The 26,840-nt window shown below is 42.3% G+C and overlaps 2 protein-coding genes across 2 annotated transcripts; one reads left to right on the top strand and one right to left on the bottom strand.

Moving 5' to 3' along the window:
* Nucleotides 1–26,840, top strand: IDH3A (isocitrate dehydrogenase (NAD(+)) 3 catalytic subunit alpha). Its single transcript, XM_033167445.1, has 11 exons — nucleotides 1–144; nucleotides 2,579–2,641; nucleotides 4,325–4,408; nucleotides 11,739–11,853; nucleotides 15,433–15,620; nucleotides 15,848–15,981; nucleotides 19,469–19,571; nucleotides 19,657–19,721; nucleotides 20,969–21,053; nucleotides 25,160–25,312; nucleotides 26,257–26,840. The coding sequence occupies exons 1-11, from the start codon at nucleotides 124–126 to the stop codon at nucleotides 26,338–26,340; spliced, it is 1,095 nt and encodes a 364-aa protein (XP_033023336.1). The 5' UTR covers nucleotides 1–123; the 3' UTR covers nucleotides 26,341–26,840.
* LOC117056797 (serine-threonine kinase receptor-associated protein-like) lies at nucleotides 6,318–7,378 on the bottom strand. Its single transcript, XM_033167446.1, is given in 3 exon segments — nucleotides 6,318–6,875; nucleotides 6,878–7,346; nucleotides 7,349–7,378. Coding segments are annotated over 3 exon segments (1,041 nt in total). The 3' UTR covers nucleotides 6,318–6,333.

The raw sequence follows: 26,840 nt of genomic DNA, 5'->3' as shown, positions 1-26,840 counted from the left end.
GCGCGAGGTTGAGCGGGGAGAGGCCGTCGAGGAGGCCGCGGCTTCTTCTGCCGTCGCGGAGCGAAAGAGGCGCCTCGAAGGGAAAGAGCCGAAAGAGGAGGAGCTGCCGTCGCCGCCGCCGCCATGACTTGGTGGGCGCCGAAGGTGAGGCGAGGCGGAGGCGACCTTGTCCGGGCGGGAAGGCGAGAGGGACTGCAGCGAGGCCGAGGCGGCGGCTTCTCTCTCCGCCTCAGGCCGCCCTTGCTCGGCGCCTCTCGCGTGACCTTGCCCTCCCCTTGCCCTGGGGCCTCGAGGCTGAAGGACAGCGGCGGCGCGAGGGAGGCCGGCGCCCAGGGGGAGCGCGAAGAGCAGCCTCGGCCGGCCTTGTTTGTCCTCCAGATCTTCTTGGGCTGCAGCTCCGCTCACTGGTCCTGCTGGCTAGAAAGGAGCGGGTGGCAGCCCAGCAACAGCGGAGGAGGCGGAGGTGAGGGAGGCTGCCTGAAACCGTGGCACCAGCGCTGGGTCGCATCTTTGCTTGACCCAGGCAGCTTCATGGCAGTTTAATCGCGACAGGAAAGTGAAGGAAGGAATGGGCAAATAACGGAGGAAGGGGAGGAAGGAGGAAGTGCTCCTGAAGCAGAAGAGAGGCCGTGGGATGCTTCTCCTTGGGGCACCTGCTTGCTTACTGTGAGCTGACCCGGTGGTGAAGGGTTGGACTCTGACCCTGGAGGGACCAGAGTTCAAATCCTTAGCCATGAAGCTCACTGGGTGACCTTGGCCCTGTCTCTTGGCCCAACCTCCCTCACAGGGTTGTGGAGATAAAATTTGGAAGGGAGGACCATGTACTGCACCTTGAGCTCCTTGGAGGAAAAGGTGATATATAAATGTGAAAAATGTGTAAACAGGATTCTGGGCTAGTTACTGTTTCACACAGTGCCCAACCAGGTACCTCTGGGATGCTCAGAAGCAGGGTTGGAAGGCAACTCAGTGATGTTACTGTTCTATTTTGTTAGTGTGGGAAGAGAGTCATGGATAAAACTATCATGCAAAGAGAAGAAAAGTCCAATGTGCTGGTGCAAAAATGCCCATGAGAGATGGTCAGAGTTTGTTAATAAGCTTTGCAGCTGAGAGCATGACTTGAACTTTGAGGCTTCCCTGGTCCCATACAGAGCTGTTCTGTGGTTGCAGCATTGTGAATCCTAAATCTGAAGAAGGGGTGAGAACATTTTGCTCCATGCAGGAAAACACTGCTTGCTGTCAAAATCTAGCCTGCCAGTTGTAGTCTATAGGTCATACTGTTTCCTTTCAGATGGGGAGGAAAACAGGAGAGAGGGCAGTTTGGGCTGTGGGAATTGAATATTTCTGAATCAGGTTTGAGCAAATATTATAGTTACTGTGATCTGTGTATGCACGTAGCCAGGTGTGGCAACAAACATGTCATATTCCAGGCTACTATGGTATATTATGTTGGCTGTCCTTTCCTCAAATGGGTGAAGAGGTTTTTCCTGCTCTGCTCTTGTCCATTAGTGAGAATGGTTGAGCACTTGGATTATGGCAGGGTCAGTGGAGCATGTTGCTACTTGTGCTTGTCAAGATTAAATGTGACATGGCCTCTTGTCCTCAAGTAATCTTGACAATTTTCTGGCTTGCTGAAGTGATACAAAAAGAATGGGCTTGGTAAAAATTGATATTATTCTACTCTGACTTCTCTTTTGGAGCGGGTGAATTTGGCTGGTCATACTGCAGCATCTTTCAATCTCAGAATGTGTAGTGATGGTATTCTTTCAGATATGTAGGAGGTGACATTGTAGATCTGTTGCTGCACATGGTGCCATTCATGTCCTTCCATAGTCTCTAGTTAAATATGTTTTGCAGATTTCCATGCTTCTTAATATTGCAGCTCTCTGTAGCACATCAATGCAACAGACTTTGTATTTGATGTGATTATTGCAGATGCAATAATAAGCTTTCCTCATCACAATTTCAAGAGTACTGTACTTAGGGAATTGCATTTGTAATTATGGTTGTGTTGAGAAAAGAGAGGTGTATATGTTGATGAGTTCCCACTTGATTCTTTGAAAGGAAGGAGACATTGGGCTTCAGGAGTGGAAAACTCCATAGACAGCAATCTTCCTGCAGTTTGCTCCAGTCAATTTCTCATCTTCTTTGAAACCTATGAGATCAGGGGGAAATCACAGGAATTCCTAAAAATAGAAAATAAACATGTGAGCCCTTTCTCTTATAATAGGTGCATTGCGATCATACACGCAAACCATTTTATGGAGTACAGTGGTGCCTCGGTTTAAGAACAGTTCACTTTAAGAATGATTTGGGTTACAAACTCCGCAAAACCGGAAATAGTGTCTTGGTTTGAGAACTTTACCTTGGTCTAAGAACGGAATCCAAATGGTGGAAGGGCACCGGTGGTGGGAGGCCTCATTAGAGAAAGCGCGCCTAGGTTTAAGAATGGTTTTGGTTTAAGAACGGAGTTCCGGAACGGATTAAGTTTGTAAACCGAGGTGCCACTGTATAAACCTTTTCACTGCTGACTTAGATTGTGTAACATATTGGCATTTCTGCTTTTGTTACATTTCTACAGGTCTTTCGTCTACTAGGGGCTTTCAAAGGCCAAAAACAGGTGACCAGAAGTTTTGGTAGTTCTGTGAGTATAATAGTATAACTTTTTCTTTTCTTTTTGAGAAGCTTCTCAATAAAAGTGCTAAATACCAAGATAAAACCAAGCTTGTGGAATTTCTCTCTCAGTGTAGCCTAATTCCATTCCAATACACTTCAATGTAGTACCACATTTCAGTCTAACTTGACTAAATTGATCTCTGTGTGGTCACACATTTGGAGAAAACCCTGTTGAATTGTGGCAAAAAAACCAAACCCCTACCCAGGCCTTGGCTTTTATCACGAGTAAGTCCACAAAAGAAAATTATAGTTTGTATTTAATGCCTTTCATTACATGCTTCTTGGTTGGAAAATTTCAAAGTGGTGGGGGACAGGGACAATTGAGAACCTTCTTATCTTTGGCATCATTGTTTTGAATATTTTGAATATTTTTCCCTGCAGGCAGTAGACCTATTTATTTTTGCTATCTAGAGTAGATTTCTCTTTTTTTTAATTCAAAATAATCCTTTATTATCATTATTATAAACATCCAATGTACTGTCAGTTACATAATTTACAAATTTATGGAAAATTTGTAAATTATGCTATCTAGAGTAGATTTCTCTGCAGCTTAAATCCTTAATTATTTTAGAATGATTCCTCAACAGTGATGTTATTCAAGACTGTTTCATTGATTTATTTCAACAATTTGGATAGTGCAGTTGTTACTATTAGCATAGAGTTATTATTATTATTATTATTATTATTATTATTATTTGAGTTGTCTTTTGCAAATCTTCCATATTCCTTCAAGCTTGTCCATGACTTAATTTTAAGCTTGTTTATTTTGTTTTTAACCTCGCTGCAAACATATGCTTGATGCATATGTAATAATAATAAAAATCAGCAGGAGTAGGATTTTGAAAACTGAATAAATTAGAGACATTATGCAGTACATTATACAGTTCATCAAGGAACTGTAGTCTATCTTAACTCATTTATTATCCAGTTTTTGTGATGGCAGCTCAAAGCGACTTACAATATTTAAAGCAAAAAGCAAACACATACATTTAAAACCAGCATTTTAAAAAGACTAAAAAAAAAAAAATTCAAACATCCCACCTCTGCAAGAAGACCATAGATAGTTAAAAGCCAGAGGCTTGAAGAAAGGAACCTAAAGAGATATAGCGACAGTGCCCGGTGAGCCTCCTTGGTTCCCTCCCAAGTGTTTGTTACATTCACACTTTAGGTACACATATTAAAATATCACACATGTACATCTTGATGGGGAGTAAGGGAACCCTCATAGTAGCATTTAGTGTTCCATAGGCAAAGAGAACTTCAAAAAATTATTGGCTGACAGTGGTAATGCTGTAATAACCAAGCGTCAGTGGATAATGAGGAAATCTGGAGGATTGTAACTTGTGTAACTGTAAAATGATTAGGGTTAAACGAATAAATCTCAAGCAGGCAGAACTGTCACTTTCATCTGAGTATCATACTCCAAGTCGTGTGCCTTGCTGTGTAGTGATGCTGTTCTGAAAGCTTAGTATGCACTGTTGTTGCTTCTCTGCCAGTTGCTGCTTGAGAGGGTTGCCCTTGTTCTTTCTATTTCTGTTAGGATAAAAAAAGAAGAAGAAACTTAACACCATGCAAGCCCCAAGTGGCATACAGATGTCTGTCAATCTGTGTTTAATCATGGTATGTGGTGGCTTTTTTTTTTAACATCTAGGTTCAGACAGTAACTTTGATCCCAGGAGATGGCATTGGACCAGAAATATCTGCTGCTGTTGTGGAGATTTTTGCAGCTGCTAAAGTAAGTTACTCTTTGACTGCATGTCTTAGGTTCAGTTGGACACCGTTGGGATTTGTTCACTTTTGGTATAAGTTAATGAAAGGTCAGTTGAAGGAGAGGTTCTAAAGAGCAAAGGTCTCTTGCTTTGAGAAGCTATCTGCTTGTTTGGGAACCGTTGTTTTTCTTATTAGGGTAGAGCAGTAGCTTTCAGAGCAACAGATGCCTTGGCTGTGGTGGCTCTGCACATAACAGCAGGAAACTTTGATGTGATAGGCTATCCTTATAATCACATGAGAGCTCCAAGCCAAGTCACATAAGTTGCTTGCAAAAAAGGATATTCCCCAGGTGACTGTCAACTAAGAAAGCTGAGAGAGACCCCACCAACTGGAACGCTTAAATTTATTTTAATTTTAATTATATATATATATATATATATATATATATATATATATATATATATACCGTATATACTCGAGTATAAGTCGACCCAAATATAAGCCGAGGCACCTAATTTCCCTACAAAAATGTGGGAAAGCTTATTGACTCAAGTATAAGCTGGTTCGCCTTTGCCACTGTGGTAGAGGAGGAACGAGCAGCCCAAAGCAGCCCTTTGGGCTGCTCCTTCCTCTTCCTCCTTTGCTGCTGTGGAGCTCACCCCGTCGCAGGGTTTCGAACCGCCATTCTTCTGATCAGCAAGCCCTAGGGCTCTGTGGTTTAACTCACAGTGCAATGTTCCTTTGTGTTATACAGAGAAGGCTGGGATCCTGTCCTGTTTAAGCAGGAGCCAGGGAAAGTGAGCACCTGTGGGGTTTTAATACTTCCTTAACTGATAGGCTTTCTGCCTTCTGGGGTGTAAAGTTTGCATTTATGTGAGCAGTTCAGGAATGGAACAAGCTGCCTGGGGAGAGTAAAGAACCGCCGTTCTTGTACACTTCTTAAGGAATGGTTGACTGGAGTATAAGCCGAGGGCAGCTTTTAAAGCACAAAAAGTGTGCTGAAAAACTAGGCTTATACTCAAGTATATACGGTATATATATATATGTATATATATATATATATATATATATATATATATATATATATATATGAAAGGCTCATATTTATATTTATTCTCCAGTTAATACAGATAGCCCCCTCAAAGCCACAACTTTATTCCTATACACCATATGTATAATCTGATGACACACAAAAGACCAAATTTAAAACTGAAAAAACAAAACTTATTTCTGGTGTAGAAAGTGGATGCTACTGGGAGAAATTAAGATGGAAGATTGACCCAAGATTGTTATTTTAGAGAGAAGGTTGATTAAATAAATTTGCCGAGGTGGAGTGGGGAAAATAAAAACTTGAAGCAGAAGCGAATTCAGCCACTTACATGCAAAAGCTACCACCAGTCTTAGCAGACTTATCTCATTAGAACCTCAAAAATGCTCATTGTTGTTAGTGAACAGATGAGTTAGCTTGTACAGTTTATAAGCTCTCTAAAGAGGGTTGTAGAGGCATTTTATTTATTTAGATGGTTGAAAACAGATTATTTACATGTGGTGTACAATAAAAGGGAGGTGGGGGACCAAATCTGCTGTTTTTCCACATAACCCTGTCTTTTTGCCAATTCTTTCCACTTTCAGAGAACACACTACTAGAAGCCATTACATTTCTCCTCAATTATTAACACTATACTGAGCTGACCACAGTTGGAGAAACTGGGTCTTGGCTGCCATGTTACATTCAGACATACAACAGGCAGTGGCGCTAGAAGATAGCGAAAAACCATTACTGCTCATCTCATTCAATACTCTCAGCTCTTTTGAAAGACAGCCAGTTCCAATACATTCTCATCAATTACTGCCCATCTTTGCCTTGGGGTACAGTGTGCATCCTGGGACGCTGCTGCATTCCTTGATTTAGTCTCAAAAGTCCATATGTTGCCATTGACAGCTGTGAACTTAAGGCTTAACTGCAGGAGTTGTGCTGTAGATGGATTCTGAGTTTTCAGAGTCAAGGTCTTCTAGGTCTTCCTCTGCAGTTCCTGGAAGGTTGGCCTTTGATTTTCCCAGCTCTACACCTTCTTCATGGATCACACATTTCCAGAGACCATATGTTTTCCTGACTGTTGTCTGCCACAGTCTTAGTGTTCCATCCTCAGAGCCACTAGAATACAACTCTCTGTCTGGGCTAAATCTGACGCAGTGAATAGACCTGAAGTGCCCCTTGTAAGATTCTAGTTGTTCACCAGTATTATAATTATACTTATAAAGTTTAAAGTCCTCGCCACCCGCAACTAGACATTCTTTCTCAGGGTGAAGGGATGTAGAATTAAGTGTTGCAGGAGCCTCAAAGGATTTAATCTGTTCCAGAGTTTCTGCACTGTGGAACGCGATTGTTTTTCCATATGTGATTATTATTATCTCCCCTTCTGGAATATATTCCATACTGCTGACAGACATAGCAACATTTATTGCCTTCACTTCTGTAAATGTATTTCTGTCCAGAGTCTGACAGTTTTGTCATCTGCTGAAAGGATCCGTCTGTCATCACTGCTCCACAGAGCCTTTTTAATCCCAGACGTGTGGCCGATGACGATTTGAGGGTCTGCCTCTGGCTTGCTTAAGTCATAGATACGCAACAGTTTACCTTGCCCACCTGTCAGCAGGTAATTGCTGTCCTGAGTAAAGTCCACAGATTTGACAAAGTGCTTGTGGGCAAAGGTGATTATTTCATCTCCTGAAACACCATCCCACACTTGGGCAGTGAAATCTGCAGCTGCTGTAGCAGCTTTAGTGGCATCTTTATTCAAAGTGGCACCCCAGAAAGCTCCTTTGTGACCCAGAAATGTTCCAATCCAATCTCCTGTGTCACCCTGGCAAAGCATAGGTTTCCCATCCTTGCAAGCGCTGATGAGGAAGTACCCGTAGGGGGTGATGCCGCTGAAGGCCAAATCCACCACAGGCCGCGTGTGTTGCCGGAGCACATCAGCGGGGTGTGTCTCATCGCCTGGTGGCGGCAGTGTGAGGGAAGGAGAAGCGGGGGAAGAGGACAAGGAAGAAGACGCGAGGAAGGGAGAGGGGGGAAAAGAGGCCACAGCAGGGACGGAGAAGGTGGCCACGCCAGGGAAACACCGCTTGCCCACAGCCACGCGCAACGCTCTCGGAACACTTAAATTTAGATTAGTTTACTGCTATATCAGAAGTCTTGGATTGGTTCCAAGCCCTTGTAAACATTGGCTAACAAAACCTCTCAGAACCAGTGATGTTATTTAGTTCCAGTGTGTTTTGGGAAACATTGGGCCGCCTGACTACAACTCCCATCAGTCATTCCTAACTGTAAGGTCCTCTGTTGGTTGCTCATGAGTAAGCAGGCAAAACTCCGAGTTTCCTTTAAGGGTTTTATTGTGCAAACTATGTACAGTGCAGAGCTAATAAGTTCATGTCTGTATCAAGCATCATCAGAATCCGGGAATGGCCCCTTTCGGTTCTGACCCCAACAAAAGAGCTTCAGTATACGGAAACCCCGCCTCCCATCCTTTTGTTTCACCCCTCGATGCCTTTGGGGTGTCGGAGGCTGCGTGTCTCTTTCCTTGCACCTTGAGCGAGAGGAGTGCGGGGTCTCTCCAGCATCCTCAGAGCCTTCTCCCTCCATACCCTGAAAAGCCTGCCCCTCCCTGCTCAAAGCCTCGCTGCTCCCTCGGCTGCCAGAGGAGGTGCTCCTGGTCAGGTGGGGCCGGGGCTCTCTGTAGCATCCCGAGAGCCCTTCCACCACCTTGCGCTGCGCCGGGGACAGTTCCCTGACACTAACCAATGGCCATGCTGACGTGAGTAGGGATCCAGCAACATAGGGAGAGTCAATGGTTTCCTATCCCTACCCTAAGATGTTGGGAGACCTGATTTGATTCGCTTATTTGACTTGCCTTTAGTAAAGACCACTTAGTTTTAGTAAAGACCTGTGAAGTCCCCACTCCACCCTGTAGCCAAAAGTAGTGGAAGTAGGTGGTTGGTGGAGCATGGTATCGGGAATCACTAAAGTGTATTTGGTGAAAATACTTTGTAAATTAGAATCCAGTCACTTAGACTTTAAAGGGTAGGGAATGAAGGCAATGAAAACTGATGTGCTAACTTAAAAATGCCTTTCAATATTTTCACACAGTGCGTTGTTAAACTATGGCACTCATACTGACTCACAGGAGGCAGTGATGGGCACCAACTTGGATGGGTTTAAAATATGATGGGACAAATTCATGGAGGAGAAGGCTTTTAATGGCTCCTAGCTAGGATGGCTGTGCTCTGCCTCCACAGCTGGAGGCAGCCCTGCTTCTGAATGCCACTTGCTGGAAACCACAGGAGGGGAGGGGGCTCTTGCGCTTGAATCCTGCTTGCTGGTTTCCCACAAGACAATTGCTTGACCACTGTGAGAGCAGGATGCTGGAGTAAATGGGCCATTGGCCTGATCCAGCAGGATCTTCTTACACCTGAAGACCTTTGCGCATCCATTTGTGTTTCCTTAAGAATAATCATCTGTGGGGAAATGTTTCTAGATTTGGCCAACATTTTGTCCATTCCTGTTCCCTAATTCAACTTGTATTCTTTCCTTTTGTTATGTTACCAATTTTCTAAAAAAAAACAACCCAATGCATTTCTAAAAATGGGTAAAAAATCCACCAGAAAATTGAGAATTTTCAACTTTGCTGACATGAACTCACATTCAAATTCTCAAACATTACTGGTAATTGGCATATATACAAGATTCCAGTAGGGTTCAGTACAATAGAATCGCTCATCAAAACCTGCAACTAACACTTATGATAATGTTGTATAACATTCACAAATCCTCATAGCATGTTGCAGAAACCTGGCTGCTATCTGCATCTTATCCCCATCCCGAGTAAGCATAAGGAAGCTACCTTACATTTGTCTGAATGCCTCTCCCTACTAGCAACCAGCTGAATAATAAACTTAGATTGAATTGTCTGATACCAGGGACAGTGCAAAAGAACATGTGCGATGGTTTCTGTTTGCCTCTGTTCACAGGGGCATAGTCTCTCTGAGAATGGCATTTTCTAGAGTCTCCCCTGTAGTATTGCCAAAGGTAGCACATTCAGTCTGACTAGGATGTACGCCCTGTGTCAGGGTGGATTTGATTTAAATCTAATTGATTTAAATCACTAGTCAGTAAGACTTGATTTAAATCTTTTTTTTTTTTACAGAAAGACTTATTCTTGCTGGTATAATCTTAATATTTACAACCAGATGAAGGTTTCATTTTTGGAATGATAAATTTTCAGAGTAGTTGTCAGGGAACTGCCACCTGTCCTGCTGAGGGGAATGGAGGGTCCGTTAGCATACAGAGAGCCCCGATGCCAATTCAGCAGCAGCACCTCCAGTGGGGAGGAGAGGGAAGGAACCAGCCAGGCAGGGAGAGGGCTTAGGGATGCCACTGAGAGCCCCAGCACCTCTTCTAGCCAGGAGCCACAAGCAGGGAGCCTGGCAGGGAGAGGGCTTGGGGATGCTGCTGAGACCCTGCGCTCACCTCGCCCGGCTGGTCAGGAGGGAGGCATGCCATTTCCGGCACCCCAGTTGTGCAGAGGGGTGAAACACAAGGAGGGTAGGAGGAGACTTGGGGTGCCGAAGTTATTATGCTGGGGAAGGAGCCGGAAGGGGCCACTCCTGGATTTTGCCAGCGACTGAGACAGACATGCTTTTTGTAGCTCTGCACTGTAAATAGTTTGCACAATAAAAGTGCAACAGACTGTTTGGGCTTCTGCTCCGTTACTCGTGAAGCACCTTCATGCGAACCTTACAGTAGTTTTTACAGTTATATCAAAAATTACTGATTTGGTTATACCAGGGGTTGTCAACCTGGTCCCTACCACCCACTAGTGTGTGTTTCAGGATACTAGGTGGGTGGTAGGGGGTTCTATGGCACAAGCTGAATCCTGGATACTGGTGGGCGGTAAAGAAATATTACCATCAAGAAAGATGCATTAGTGGGTGGTAGGTATAAAAAGGTTGAAGGTAGAAATACATTAACAGATAATTATGAAATTATTGTGCGGTTTAAAAAGTTAACTGTTTACATTTGGATAACTTTTCTGTTGTACTTTATTGGAAGGAGAAAAATAATCATTTCCTTCACAACAATTTAAACAATTTATGTAAATAAAACAGTAACATTATAGCATATGTATCCATGTTTGTTAACTGATGTGGTTAAACGATTTTTTTTTTAAACCACCTTAGACTGAGTTTTAGCACACAAGAAAAACTTAAATCCTTATTTCCTGATGAATAGCCTTTGGACTATAATGTAACTTAAATAGAAAACTATCTTTAGAACGATTTTCCCCCCAAAAGCATTTTATTTAAAAAATCCAATTTAAATTTAAAAAATAAGATTTTATTATTATTATTTTTAAAATAATTGATTTTTACCCACCCCGCCCTGTGTAGATTTGGGTTGGTCAAGTGGGAAAGATAAGTCACCATTGGCTGTCTGCCTCACATCATCCCCAGACTTACACAGGTGCTATTCCTGATTTGGCTACTAAGTTCTTGAAATGTGTTGTCTAACAATCTGTGTTTAATTGTTTCAAATGCAGAATTTTCCAATAAGCAGTACGGGGTGTCTAATGGGATTCCGGGCTGCTTAATTTTCTTCTCAATCCCTCTCAACCATGATGACAGTTGCTTATTCAGCTAACATGTCTGTAACCAGACTGTTAGGTTCAGATCTAAAATGCAGCCGCAACCAGAACTTGAATTTTAGCAGACAGGCTTTTTTTACTAAAAGGCATTGGTTTGTTTTTAGGCATAGGGCAGTGTAGGGGGACACGATTTGGTACACCACATTTTTTTTCAAAGGAAAACTGAAGTCTTTCAGTATCCTGATTAAAGGCATTTATCCCATATGGTAGTTGTGTGCTTAATCTAGCATTGAACACCCTCAGGGCTGCTGGAACATACTGGTTCCCTTTGGAATAATAGAAACGAGTGATCACTGACACACTGCTTTTAGCAGCATTAATGGCGGATTCTCTGAGCTACCCAGCCAGCCTTATAATGAAAATAAACGCCTAGATATTTAAACCACTTAACTTGCTCAATGGTGTTTCCTCTTATCACCCACTTATACTCCCATGAGCCCACAATATCCAGAAACAGCAGCTCATAATAATGCATTCATCCTTCCTGCTAGCTCGTATTCCTGTGTAAATATTTCCCATTATCTAACCTGAAGACACTTGCTTCCAGGGCGGTGTTTCTCTTTTGCAGGGTGTGTTTTGACAAAGTCCCTTTGGCAATTGATAGTTCCCCCCCCCCCAACAGATCAGAAGATAATGTGAAACAATTGTGTTTAGGCACCTGTTCAGTTTGAAGAGAGAAATGTGACAGCAATCCAAGGGCCAGGAGGCAAATGGACAATACCTCAAGATGCCAAAGAATCCATGGACAAGAACAAAATAGGACTGAAAGGTATGTTGGAGGTTCCTGTTGATGGGTGGGGTGGGAGGGGGGGAGGGAGAGAGGGAGAGAGAGAGAGAGAGAGAGAGAGAAAGGAAAAAAGGCGCTCAGATTTTGTTGCATCTTTACTGAACAAACCTGTGTTTAATTTTGTACAGAGTTTTGCTCTATACAAATAAATTTCTTAGTAATGTTATGTACTTCCTTATTCTATAAGCCCACAAAGCCGTTAATAGTTTGTGTCTAAGGACAGAAGCGCCATTATTTGAGAAATAGTGTTGTTGCACCCTAGTGTGCATTTACTTAGAAGTAAGTGACTATTCAGTGGGGCTCACTCCCAGGTTGTGTGAGTAGGATTGCAGCCTCTCAAGGACAACTTGTATACAGTGGTACCTCGACTTACGAATTTAATCCGTTCCGAATGCACATTCGTAGGTCAAAAAATTCGTAAGTCAAAAAAAGCGATTTCCCCATAGGAATGCATTGGAAACCAAAAATTTGGAAAAATTCGTAAGTCGAGTAAACCGCATCTAAAATTTGTAAGTTGAGTAAACCACATCTAAAACCGCCAACGGATGTCCTTCGGATGTCGAAAAATTCGTAGGCGTGCGGGCATTTTTTTCATTTGTAAGTCGAGGTACCACTGTATATTCTTCAAACATTGCATTTGAACTACATGTAAGTCTTCTTGTAAGATATAATAATAATAATAATTAATAATACACCTGAACACCTTTCTCTATGAAAAGAACAGCCTCAAAAGTGTTTCCTTCTACGGCTGCCTAAATGACTCATCTCTCTTACATATGGGGCATCCAGTGTTGTGTAGTAGATAGTGGACTTCAGCTGGAGAAACCTGTGTCTAAATCCCTATTCAGCCATGAAGCTCACTAGGTGACCTCTAGCCAGAGCCCATCATTATCTCTGAACCTAACCTGTTGGTCTGCCATAGTCAAAACAAAATAAAATAAAATAAATCCTTCCAGTAGCACCTTAGAGACCAACTAAGTTTGTTCTTGGTATGAGCTTTTGTGTGCATGTTGATAAATGGGAAAACCCCATGAACTCTGATCTGTAGCAAACAAGAGCCACAAATCTAACATACAATTTGTTGTATTCATGTCAAGCTTCCCTTCTTTCCCCCAGCATATATTGGAAGTGTCATGAGAAACATTCCCTAAGCCTAATTTTTGATGGGTGTGAAGGTCCAGAGTAGAGATGTAACATTTCTGGAAATTTTGAAGCTATGGGGTGGGGGGGAAATCCCTGGTTTTTTTCCGGGGGGAAATGGAAATTTTGGAAAAATTGAAAAAAAGTTCAGTGTTACAAATTGCATGAAATACAGTGTAGATAAAATTATTTGCTTGCAATAAAACAAGTAACTACCCCCTTTCCCTCAAAAGCAACAAAAAGCAAGAAACCAACATAAAAAAACAATCACATTTGCCCCTTAGCACCAACAGCAGATAAAGTTAAGGTCCATCTCAATATTTAAGCTCCATAGGAGGTCTACACCTTGAGTAGCCTAGTGCTTAAAAAAGAAGAAGACACAACATATACATGCAGTTTATTCTATCTCATTTTCTTAACTACTGCCATCATTTTCCATTTCTTCTTGCTCTTCCTCTTTGTCATTTTTCTCATGGACTTCTAAAAAAACGGCTTTGGGGGGAAAGGGGGGGCATTTTTTTCAGTTTTCCCCCAGGCCTTTCCATCCGGGGCAAAGCATAAGGCAAATCTTTTGCATGCCAGGCCCAGAAGTAACTGAATAGTATGTTGCACTAAGGCTCAAACTCTGTTTGAAAGGAAAAGGAGTGTGTGTTTTTTAATTGAATTTGCTATTATATATTATAAACCGCAGGATGGTAAGAGAGCTTTCTAAACAGAATATTACGGTAAAATAATTGATAAAATACAGTTAAAAGCGCAAGTATTTAAGAGTTTTCAAAAGATGATTATAGTCAGCAGTGGTTAAAACGAAGTAAGTCGCAGGGAGCTTCTACGTATTCAGATGGGCTGGCCCTAATGAAAATGTTTTGAGCAGTTACCAGAAAGAGTACAGTGAGAGTTCCTGCCTGGCCTGGGGAAAAATGGATTTGGGGGGGGGGCGGGGGCGGGACGGACACAGGTTTTTTCAGTTTTTTTCCAAAGCCATTTTTTCAGGAAAAATGGGGGGGGGGGAATAGTGTGTGGAATATTCAAACTATATCAAACTATTTTTTTTTTTCAAATTTTCTGGGGAAAAACGGCTTTGGGAAAAAACGGAAAAAACCTTGTGTCCCCCCCCCCCAAAAAAAAAAAATTCTGGTTTTTTCCCAGGCCTTCCCATCTCTAGTCCAGAGTGATGATGGAGGAGCCCTGCACTGGGGAAGGGAACATGTAGCCCTTCACATATGGCTGAAGAACCACCTCCATCAGGTCCAGCAAGTATGGCCAAAGGCCAGGGATGATAGGGTTTGTAGTCTAGCAACACCTAACCCCAGACTCTGCCCACCCCAACCCTATTCCATCTTGCTGGAATGTTCTTTTTTTAACCCAGAAAAAGAGGGGAGTCCTAAATAAATATTATACCTACGTTTGCTTGCTTACATTCTCATGCATTCTTCTCCCCAAAATTGCCTCCACCCAACATTTTCTCAATTCTGATGCTGAATTTTCTTTGTTATGCTAACTGTAAAGGTAACATAGCTCAGTGGTGGAGTGCATCCTGTGCGTGCTGAACGTCCAAAGTTCAATTCTTTGCAGCTCTATTTAAAAGAAACACACAGCAGGTGACAGAGAAGGGCTTGCCCTGAAATCCTGCAGATCATCTATTTGCTATCGTATACAATGCTAGACTTGATAGACAAAGTATGGCCTTCTTTAAAGCAGGTTCCTGTGCAGTTTCCCCAAGGAGAGGGAGATCTGGGACTGCAGGACCTTTCCGTTGCCTCTGCTGAAGAACCAACAACTTCTGACTCCACTCCAAAATTTTCTGCTCCTGCTGCAAGGTCTCCATTACTAAGAATTAGGGCCTGCTTTCCCCCCTTCTCCCTCCCAGTCCCTTTTTCTTTTGAGTCGTATCTCTTGGATTGTGGGCCTGAGGGCAGGGACACAAACAGAATAAAAATGGCAATAATTTATAATCTAGTGACCTCCAAATGTTTTGGGCTAACACTTCTGTCATCTCTGGCTGTGCTGATGGGCTGATGGGAGTTGTAGTCCGAAGCGCCTGGAGGGCGCCGTGTCAGGGAAGGCTGTCCTGCCTGATCCCCACTCAGCCGCTTCTCTTACATGTTTTCCTTCAGCAGATTGAAATCATTCCTGCCTTTTGAAATACTGCAGCTGAAGATGAGGAACTTTCCTGCAGAATATATCCCCATTGTGTAAAATTCTGCTTAGTGCTGAGCAGTATGCCATGGCAAGTTGTAGCAAGAGCCTGGCAACAAGGACAGGTGTTCATTATAAGGGAGAAAGTCCCCTCCTCCCACCTCAAACCAGAGGGTTTAACTCTGGAGTGGTGGGGAGGAATGCTGTTGCTAAGGAGCAGGCCGTGGTCTGACATTATGTTCTAAACAATTGTACCTCGTCCATTCCTCTTGTGTGTTTCAGGCCCTTTGAAAACACCCATAGCTGCTGGCCACCCGTCAATGAACCTGCTGCTTCGTAAAACATTTGACCTTTATGCAAACGTCCGCCCTTGTGTTTCGATTGAAGGCTACAAAACCCCTTACACAGATGTCGACATAGTCACAATACGAGAGAACACAGAAGGGGAATACAGCGGAATCGAGCACGTGGTATGAGTACAGAGTGCAGCCGGACCACACACTTCCTCCAAATAATATCAGTTGCCTGAACTAGAAAGCACTTGAACAAATTAGCTTCCTTAACTGCTGTAGAATTTTTCAAATGCAGTATTCTGTGGGCTGGATGATTCACCAGACCAGCCCTGCCAGACCTATACAGAATTACTTTCTTAGGAGTCTGTTTTTGACTACCCATGTAACCGTTGTGTGTCTTTCAGATTGTTGATGGTGTTGTACAGAGTATCAAGCTCATCACGGAAGATGCCAGCAAACGCATTGCTGATTTTGCCTTTGAGTATGCCAGAAACAATCAAAGAAGCAAAGTTACAGCTGTGCACAAAGCAAACATTATGTACGTGACCATGATGGTAACCCAGTTCTAATATGCAAAAGTCATGCTGCTTTTTTTAATGGACAAGTGTGTGAAGGTTTTCTGCCTCCTGTTGCTGCCAGAAGGGGATGCCATACATTTGATGGAGCCTTCTTTTGGCAGTCAGGCCTTTGTCAAAGTTTAAACTCCATTCACTTGCTCTACTTAAAAAAAAAACAGTTTATATGTTAACTCACTAAAAAATAGTTCTTTACGTGTTTTTTTATGAAATTATTAGCCACTCTCTCTGTCAAATCCATGGAGGAGAGTGGGAGGATAACCTGCTGCTCCCGGCCTCCCCATGTCAAGAAGCTGAGTACGGAGCTGTGTGCCTGTGTGGGAACGGTGTTGGGCAGAGTCCGGTGGCTTTGAAAGAGGATTAGACCAATTCATGGCTGTGGCTGGCTATGAGCCACAACGGCTAGGCTCTCCCTCCATTATCTGAGACATTAATACGGTTGAAGAGTGGTTGCTGGAGCGGAAGGGGCTTGTCTGATCCCACTTGCTGGTTCCCCATGGGGGCATCTGGCTGGACTAGATGAGCCCCCTTTGCCCTGATCTCTCAGGCACTTCTTACATTCTTAATTTTTGATCCCATTGAAGAGCCTTTTTTGGCTGAAGAGAGGGATAAAAATGCTCTAAATAAATACCGGTAACAGCCAGGTTCTCATCTTCTGCTGGGGCCATCAGAAGGGCTCCTGTTTCTCTCTCTGCCCCAGTTCAGTCTGCTCTAGATTAGAATGTAAGAATAGCACTCTTGTTTAGAAACCTTCACCCACAAATTACATTCGGTTAGGAAACCTTTTTCCCCATAGCCCAGTATGTTTTATTAAGAGGAAAATAATTCACCTCTTTTTCCTGTTTTTGGCAGATGGTGCATACTAGAGGTATTTATGAAAGTAACCCTTAACTAAAAAAGGGTTTTGCATAGAAAAAAGCTAATTTTGTATTAATAAGGATGTTTCAGTAATCCAGGATAGCACAATTAAATTTTGCAACATTTGTCTAAAACTAACTGAGAATAACCTAAACCTGCTGCTGCTGCATGAATACTGTAATTGAGTTTGTATTCAAATCTGCACCTAGGGGGAAAAAAGAAATTCTTGCCAAATGTTTGGTACAATACAGTGTTGCTGTATTATTTACAGCTGAGTGTGCCCACTTCCCTTGTCTCCGCTCCATAACTTGGAATCTAGATGCTCCTGAACAAGGAAGACAGAGTAACTTTTCAGTTTTACCACAGACTTCTTTTTTTAATAGTCTATGGTTACCTTGCTTTGAAAATTTTATGGTGGGTGAGGATATAGAGGGCTTAAACACAGTTTTGAAGGCCATTTGATACCATGGCTAGAGCAGGAATGGCTCACCTGTGTCTCTCTTGGTGATCTTGGACTACCATTTTCCTTGCCTTGGCCATTGGCCTTACTGGCTAGGGCTGATGGGAGTTGGAATCCAGCATTATCTGAAGAGCCACAGTTTAGCCATCCTTGCTCTGAAGAGTTTTTTACATTGTGTTACGGGCACTGAACAAGCTTACTCAAATAGTACCACAGCATTGTCCCTGGGTGGCATGAAAGAGAGCTTCCCTTGTATATTTGGAGGGCCCTTGCCAGCCACCCTAGCGGATCAGCTACAGTGGTAAGCGAAAAATCTCTTTTGGCTGGTCAGATACTTTTTTAAAGGTATTTTTTATTAAGGGTTTTCTTGATTTACAAAGGTAGTGCAATGTCTCTCGTATTTTTTCCATGTAACATTTTTACAAATCAATTTTGTTTGTTGAGACATTAGGAAGAAAAGGGGGAAAGAGGTGGGTGGGATGGGGAGATGGGTGGGGTGGGGTGACGATGTTTCTATTTTGCTTAATATATGTAGGGTTTGGTGTCAGTGTGGTTTGTGCAGGTTCTCTGTTGTTCCCTTGTGTTCCTTTGGTGGTGAGAGAGGTCGGGGTTGGTGTAGGATGTGATTGTTCATTAGTGGTTGGCTGTGGTGATCTTTGGTTTCCTGTGTGAGTGGGGTGGATGAGTGTTTTTGGTCAGGTTAGCCATATTGATTTGTATGCTGTCGGTAGATTTTTGTCATTGTCTTGTTGGGCTGTGTGTGTGATGAAGGGGAGCCATACCGGGTGAAGGCGTCTTCTTCTATTTGTCCCCGTCGTGTCAGTTTCAGCTTACTGGTTAGTGTTTCTAGTAGGGCTGTTTCCCATACTACTTGGTACCATTGGTCCATGCTTACTCCTGACAGGTCTTTCCAAGGTCTGGTTATGGTGTTTCTGGCTGCTGAGAGTAGGTGGATTATGAGTTCTTTGTGTTGTGCATGGGCATTGTTGTCTTGGAAGATGTTTAGTAAGAGCAATTCTGGGGTAATTTCTAGCACTTGCTTGGTTATCATATTTCTCGTATGGTTGTTGTCCAGAATGGTTGGATTTTGGGGCACTCCCACCACATGTGGAGGTATGTGCCTGTGGAGGTGCACCCTCTCCAGCATTTTGGTGAGGTTCCTGGGTGTATTGGCGCTAATTTTCTTGGCGTTAGATACCACCTGTAGGTTAGTTTCAGGGTGAGTTCTTTTCTTTACATTGATATGGATTTAAAGGGAAGTTTAGACCACATTCTGGTCCATTGGGTGGGGTTGATTTCATATCCCATGTCATCCTCCCATTGTTTTTTGATTGCGTCTAGGGAGCTCATGGGATTCTTGAGTAGTATTTTGTATATTGCGGATACCATCCCTTTGCTGTGTCCCTTTGTCATTAGGATGAGGTTTTCAAAGGTTGTGGCTGGTCAGATATGTTTTGACCTTTTGTTCTGCTCGGTGGACTTATCTACTATAATATATACTGAGCACAGCTAAATAGAAGAGAAAAATTTTGACCTCGCTGGCTTCCAAGAGGGGTGTGTGTTTGTGTGTGTGTGCATGCGCACGTCATTATGTGTATATAGATCTCTGTGACCATTCAAGAGAACAGTATCAAATATAACAAGAGCTTGTAAGGTCTCTGTGTAATGTAGTAGTTGAGAGTGTTCTGATCCCTGTTCATCCATGAAGCTACTGGGGGACCTTGAGCCAGTCGCTTGGTCTCAGCCTCACCTGCTCCACAGGTTTATTGGGAGAACAAAACACACGTTTTCTCCCTTGAGCATCTAGGAGGAAAGGCAGGTTATGAATTTTCCCTGAAAAATACAATTTCTGCTTTTAGGGCAGAAAGCATAAAATAACTTGTTATATCTCCATCTTTCTCATTCTCTCTTAAAATTTGTGAATTGCTTAAGATTAGAAAGGAATATTACCTTTGAAACATGGATATTTGCTTCTGAACTCAAACTAAAAGCCCGGCATGTTACACTATAGTTGCCATCGACAGGTGCTTTCCCTCTCTACTACTATTCCCCCCCCCATGTCTGAATGCAACATTAATCTGGTATGCACATCTAGGTCCCTAAAATGCTGCTTTTTTTTCCTTGATGCACAGGCGAATGTCTGACGGGTTGTTCCTGAAAAAATGCAGGGAAGCAGCAGAAAACTGTAAAGATATTAAGTTTAATGAAATGTATCTCGACACTGTGTGTCTCAATGTGAGTACATAGCAAACGCATGATTAAGGTGCTTCATAGTTGCTATTTTCCTCCTAAAAACAGCAGCTTATTTCTTGTCCCTTAGATGGTGCAGGATCCATCTCAGTTTGATGTCCTTGTAATGCCAAACTTGTATGGTGACATCCTTAGGTAAGGAGACTTGAGCTAGTGTGGAGGATTTTATGTACGTATTTATTTATAAGATGATTATAAACTGCTCTTCAACACAAGCTCTCAAAGTGGTGTGCAAATAATGAACAAATCTCTGAAAAGCAGCCATAAAACTAGGCCTTATTTCTTACAGAAGCCAATTTGGGCCTGCTGCATAAAATGGCACTTGAAGCATGTTAACTCAGAAAGTGCCAACTGGAGATGCCCAAGGGGCACTTATGCCTTGCTCCACCTGGTTTGCCAGCTGCAGCTGTTCCTGGATCAGAATAGCCTGGCCTCAGTCTCTCTCAAACACACACTAGTTATATCCTGGGTAGATTTCTGAAATGTGTTGTGCTCAGGGCTAACCTTGAAGATGTTCTGGAAGCTGCAGCTGGGGCAGAATGCTGCTGGCCAACAAGGAAGGACCACATCCCTCCAGTTGTTCAAGCAGTGCACTGGGTGCTGGTCAGCTGCTGAGCCTGATTCCGGGTCTTGCTTTTTTACATTTATAGCCCTAAACTACTTGGGACCCAGTAACTTGGGTGTGTTTTCCCCAATGCCAACTGACACCTGCGTTACAATCTGCAGGAGATGCCTTACTCATTCCATGTCTTGGAGTTGTCAGGACAGTGTCATGAGGTGGCATTCTCTGTGGTGATGCCCTGGTTATAAAACTTTTCCAGCTGACATCCAGTTCACCCCCACAATAAAAACACATTAAATGAAGACTAAAGACATCTCATTTGTCCAGGTTTTTGGACTAGAATTGGAATTGATTTTTCAGAGGTGATTATAGTTATTTGTCACCACTGATTTTGTGGGGGTTTTTAAATTGTATGTTCTATTCATTTAGTCTGTGGTGTTGGCCACCCTGTACTTCTGATTGGAGGAAGGGTTTTAGTATACCTAAAAAGTTCATCAAAGTGCATCACTTGCTCATAGCTTCTCTGGGTCTTTCTGTGCTGCAGCTTTCTAAGTTTGTCCGGCCTCCTCCATTCCCGAAGCCATGCTTTGCACTGGCCTGCTCCTATTTGCACCCAGTAAACAGGCTGTGCATGACTGCACTCTGCTACCAAACACTCCTTTTGTGTTTTAGGTCCTTGTGAAGATCATCATCTGTTTTCTGCTAGCTCTGCTTTATAGCTCCCTTTCCCCCAAAACTTCCCACTGCAAGTATATAATACTTTAAAGAGTCTAAATATACCAACTCAAATATTTATTGTGTGTTTGCATTTTCCTTCCAGTGATTTGTGTGCAGGATTGATTGGTGGTCTTGGAGTAACACCAAGTGGAAACATTGGTGCCAATGGAGTTGCAATCTTTGAATCAGTAAGATTCCTATTCTGAAATAAAATTCTGAAACTTGAACTCTGCCAGAGCCTTGTGGCTCTCTGATTTTTGACGTATTTGCTTTCTGGAAAAGCAAATGCCTCTCTGCAGGGTTTTAATAAGTTCATTGCAGGGCTGTTCAAGTACATGTAACAAAGAAGCTTGACTTTGGGACTGGATTTCTGCAATGTACTCTGAGGGGGGCTTCCCTTGCACTCAATCCAGAAGCTGCAGTTAGTGCAGAACGCTGCAGCATGGTTGCTCACTGAAGGAAGAATCTGTCAGCAGGTGACACCTCTGCTCAGAGATCTGCACTAGCTTCCCATTTGCTGCCAAGCTAGGTTCAAAGGGTTACTAATGCTATGCCTCGTTTTGTGTCTGGGATCTGTTCTGGAGCCCTGGCCACTAGCCGAAAAGCGCTGCGTCTGTGCATGTACACGATTTGGCGCTTCTGCGCATGCGCGATTGGCAAACCTGGAAGTAACCCATTCTGGTACTTCCAGGTTTGCCATGGATGTTCGCCGGAATGGACGCTAGACAAGGTGGATGTTCGCGGAGGTATTACTGGATAACAGGGTAGGAAATGTTACAGGTGGGTAGCCGTGTTGGTCTGCCATAGTCAAAACAAAATCGAAAATTCTTTCCAGTAGCACCTTAGAGACCAACTGAGTTTGTTCTTGGTATGAGCTTTCGTGTGCATGCACACTTCTGAAGAAGTGTGCATGCACACGAAAGCTCATACCAGGAACAAACTCAGTTGGTCTCTAAGGTGCTACTAGAAAGAATTTTCGATTTTGTTTAGGGTAGGAAATGTTTGTTTGCAGGATTGCCTTATCCCATATATGCCCACTCAACCGCTTCAGTCTATTGCAGGTCATCATGCTTGTTCTTCACTTGTAAGAAATAAATCTGCAAGTCTGGCAACCCATACACTTTGGAACTCCCTGCCTGTTGACATCAAGCTGGCGCCTTCACTGTACTCTTTTTAATGCCAGATGAAAACATTTTTGTTTAGACAAGCCTAGCCAGATATGTAGAAGTTGCAACTATTTTGTTTCTTTCTAGCAGTTGTTTGTTGGAATATTTCTTTTTTTAAAATATATTTATTGAATTTTATAAAACAAAAAACAACAACCACATAGTCTAACATAAACACAACAATAAAAAACAAACCTATAATAAAAACATAACTACGACAAATAAACCTACAATAAAAACAAAAAATCTTATTATCATTAACAACTGTCCTTCACATTGTATATTGACTTCCTCCTATCTCCTCTTCCTGCATTCCTTGTCTATCATCATTAGTAATTTCCAGTCATCTTTCCAAACCTTATTTACTATAAAATACTTATTTATTAATCTTAATTATTATTTTAACTCATATTTCATCTATCTTAAACACTTAACCTAACTCTTCATCTACAGTCTAACTTTCCTTCCAAATTATGTCTAATTATCAATTATACAATAATTTTTTAAGTACAATTTAAATTTCTTCCAATCTTCTTCCAACGCATCGTCCCTCTGGTCACGAAGTTTCCCAGTTATCTCTGCAAGCTCCATATAGTCCATCATTTTCATCTGCCATTCCTCAACCGTTGGTAATTCTTCTGTCTTCCAGTTTTTAGCTATCAAGATTCTAGCTGCGGTTGTGGCATACATAAATAAAGTTCTATCACATTTAGGAATTTCTTGGCCTAGGATGCCCAGTAAAAAGGCTTCTGGTTTCTTTTTAAATGTGTTTTTCAACACTTTTTTCATTTCATTATAAATCTTTTCCCATAAGTCTTTTACCTTTGGGCACAACCACCACATATGGAAGAAAGTTCCTTCTGTTTGTTTACATTTCCAGCACTTATTACTTTGTCCATGATACAGCAAATTACATGCTGAAAATTTTATACCTGTTTTCCACAATTTTTCCCAGTCTTCCAACATGATGTTGTGCCCCACATCCTTTGCCCAATCTATCATTGTTGATTTAACCATTTCATCTTTAGTATGCCACTCAAGCAATAAATTATACATTCTGGAAAGGTTTTTAGTCTTTGGCTCAATCAATTCTGTCTCCAACTTGGATTTTTCTATCTGAAAACCAATTTTTCTATCTGACTTGAGTGTCTCATTAATCTGATAATATTGCAACCAGTCTGTAACATGTTCTTTCAATTGTTCATATGATTTCAACTTAAAATGTTCTCCTTCTTATATCAAAATGTCACTATATTTCGGCCATTGTCTATCCGTATTTGTTCTTTTGTGGGCTTTTGCTTCTAACGGTGACAGCCATCTGGGTGTTTTCCTTTCTAACAAATATTTGTACTTCATCCATACTTTATACAGAGATTTTCTGATTATGTGCATTTTAAAACCTTTGTGGGCCTTAATCTTATCATACCAAAGATATGCATGCCATCCAAAAAACATTGTCATGTCCTTCCAAATCTAATACATCAGCATTTTCTAACGTGAACCAATCTTTCTACCAACAAAAGGCAGCCGCTTCATAATAAATCCTTAAATCTGGCAGAGAAAATCCACCTCTTTCCTTTGAATCAGTCAAAATCTTAAATTTAATTCTTGGTTTCTTTCCCTGCCAGATAAATTTCGACAAATCCTTTTGCCACCTTTTAAAACAATCCATTTTATCAATGATTGGCAATGATTGAAATAAAAATAACATTTTCGGCAATACAGTCATTTTTACTACTGAAATTCGGCCTGAAATAGATAACTTCAAATTTGTCCAAATTTCTAAATCTCTTTTGATCTCCTTCCATAATTTTTCATAATTGTCTTTATATAGATTTAATTTTTTTACAGTCATATTAACGCCCAGGTATTTAACAAACCTAAACCCAGTAGTAGTTTGTAGTCTTACTTTCCTCCAATGTCAAATTTTTAACCAACACTTTGGTTGGTTAAAACTATTGTATTATTTCCAGTGCTTTCACCACACTGTGTTCAGGGTCTTGTAAGGTCAACACTAAATCATCCGCAAGGGCTCTCAATTTGTATTCCTTCTCTCCCACCCTAATTCCTTTAATCTCTTCCTCCTTTCTTATCATATTCAACAGGACCTCCAGGACTGTGATGAATAAAAGCGGGGATAGCGGGCACCCTTGGCTGGTTCCTTTTTCAATTCTAATTTCCTCTGACACCACATTGTTTATGATAATCTTTGCTTTTTGCTCAAAATAAATTGCCTCTAGTCCATTCATAAACTTATCTCCAACTTCCATCCTATTCAAATTTTACTTCATAAAATTCCACGAAACATTGTCGAAGGCCTTCTCTGCATCAATAAACATCAAAGTAGCTCTTGTGTTATCTTCTTATCCAACCTTTCTAATATATCCACTAAGTTCCTAATATGTGTCTTCCAGGTAAAAAAACCTGCTTGATCATTGTGGATATATTCTTTCAATACTCTCTTCAATCTTGTGGCCAATATATTTGCAAATATTTTATAATCCACATTTAATAAAGAAATTGGTCGATAGTTTTTCATTTGAGCCCTATCTGTACCTGGTTTAGGTATCAGAGTTATATATGCATCTTTCCATTACTCGGGTGCCCTGCTTCCCCCTAGTATCTCACCTGGTCCTGCTGCTGCTGCTCGCTGGCCCGCCCAGCCCCTCGCCTCCATGCCACAGCTCCACCCGCCCAGGGAGCCTGGCCAGTGGCGTAAAAAGCATTGGGGGGGGGGACAGCAAAGCAGGCACTGCACCTGCTTTGCTCTCCTTTTCCCCCCCTTTCAGTGCTTTTTTTGCCGCTGGCCAGGCTCCCTGGGCGGGTGGAGCCGCGGCATGGAGGCGAGGGGCGGGCCAAGGAGTGTCACCCTCCCCCAGGCTGGTACCGGGGGCGGATCACCCCCTTTGCCCCCCCTCGCTCCGCCCCTGGTCAGCTGCAGCAGGAATTTAGCAGTTCCTGCCGCTGGCCACTACCAGCATCACCACTTGCCTTGGCAGCAGGAGACATGTGATAATAGATAGGCTTTGTAAAAATCACCAACTTTCCGCTACTGGTGCAAGATAATCCACTGAATCAAAGTTTTAGGTTTAGCCAAAGAATCAGGTCAGCATTCTTTATTTTCATAGGTTCATGGAACAGCTCCAGATATTGCTGGAAAGGACTTGGCAAACCCAACAGCACTTCTGTTGAGTGCAGTGATGATGCTGCGACACATGGGAATGCAAGAATATGCCACGAAAATAGAAGATGCCTGTTTTGATACCATCAAAGAAGGAAAGGTATGTCTTGTCAGGGTTCACCTATCACTGGTGATCTTGCAATCCAGTTTCTACAGAATGTGATTCAGATAGGACTAGAGCACACACTATGCCAGTTTGGATAACAGAATTTTCTGTTGTCCAATTCCACTGACACTGAACAAGTCTCCTATTCTCTTCTGCCAGGGCTATAAGTGCGCTCTTTCGCAACACATACACTAAAACTCTACTAGGTCTATAGCGCCACCAGCTCCAATTTGTGTCTCAGTATTTGCTGCAGTATCTAGCTTATAAACAGTGCTGCTAGCATTATCTGTTAACTGGAGGTTGGCATTTAGTTGGGAGACAATATTTAGCTGTTTGTATCCAGCAACAAGCACCTACAATTCTGCACATGCGCTCTGCAAAGAGGAGAAAGGAGTGCTTATCTCTGCCTGCAGGGTAGATAGATTCTCTTCTGTGTGAACTAGATTGGGTTCTTATGATTTAATTGAGCAGCGGTGAAAAAGGAGAGCTTTCTTATCATCTCAGCTCTGTGTTAAGTGAGCATATAGATTTTGATTAGAAGTTCAGAGTGCCTTTGGGAATACTATAGCACCTGCTATACATGCAGAAGATCCTAGGTTCTATCCATTGCCTTTCTTGGCTCAACTCAGACTTGTCCCAATAATTATGGAGAGGACACAGTCAGGTGGAGCAAGTGGCACTTGGCCCTGCTGAGCACATAACACTTGGGCACCACTTTGCAAAATGCCCAGCCTTTGAGATGATTGTTTGGAAAACCTTCCCTTAACCAAGAACTTGCACAACTCTTCTAACTTGGGGCACAGGAGGACAACACCACACACTGTGTCCTGATCCTGGAAAAGACTGTGTGGCTGTAGTTAGCTAATTACATTTCATTAAACTGAAGCGTTTAAAGTGTCCATTCTTCTTCACCATCTTTTTTCCATCTTTCTTTTCAGGTCTTGACCAAAGATTTGGGAGGTAACTCAAAGTGTTCAGAGTTCACAGCAGAGATTTGTCGCAGAGTAAGGGCAATGGAATAAAGCATCTCCAATTGCCCCTGATGGAAGCTGTTACTAAAACATGTTAGCTGTCTGCAATTCATATCCATTTTGTTTGCCTTTCTCTTGAGGAAAGCAAAGTGTTAGACGGGGAGCCTCTCTGTTAAATAAATTCAGCCCAAATGGATGCGATTCTTCTTGTGCCTGCTTCTGGTGGACTTTTTCCAAGTGCTTATTTTTATTTATTACATGTCAGTCAAATTCCTTTTTGCACACAATTGGCAACCTTCCATTTTGAGTCCTACTTTTTCAGAAACACTTGATGTATTTAAGTGTGCAGATATGCGAAAGTCTGATTTTATCACTACAAATTTGAAGGAGGCTTGGTCTGTTATCCATTAGGAACGCAGGAGTTGGCATAGCCTTAAAATAGCACAATATATTTTTCTAAAGCAAAAAACAAGAAAACTTGCTGTACAGAGGTACTCCTGGAACCTGTCCTTCAGAAGCATAAATAAAGACTTGTAACTGTGGAAACATTA

Source organism: Lacerta agilis, chromosome 13, assembly GCF_009819535.1.
Source record: "Lacerta agilis isolate rLacAgi1 chromosome 13, rLacAgi1.pri, whole genome shotgun sequence".
Taxonomy (NCBI): Eukaryota; Metazoa; Chordata; class Lepidosauria; order Squamata; family Lacertidae; genus Lacerta; species Lacerta agilis.
This window is presented reverse-complemented; position numbering and strand designations above follow the sequence as displayed.

Coding starts and splice junctions, on each gene's coding strand:
- IDH3A (XM_033167445.1), top strand. CDS start 124: ATGACTTGGTGGGCGCCGAAG. Junction 4,409..11,738: donor AGATTTTTGCAGCTGCTAAA/GTAAGTTACTCT, acceptor AATTGTGTTTAG/GCACCTGTTCAGTTTGAAGA. Junction 21,054..25,159: donor GAGTTGCAATCTTTGAATCA/GTAAGATTCCTA, acceptor TTATTTTCATAG/GTTCATGGAACAGCTCCAGA.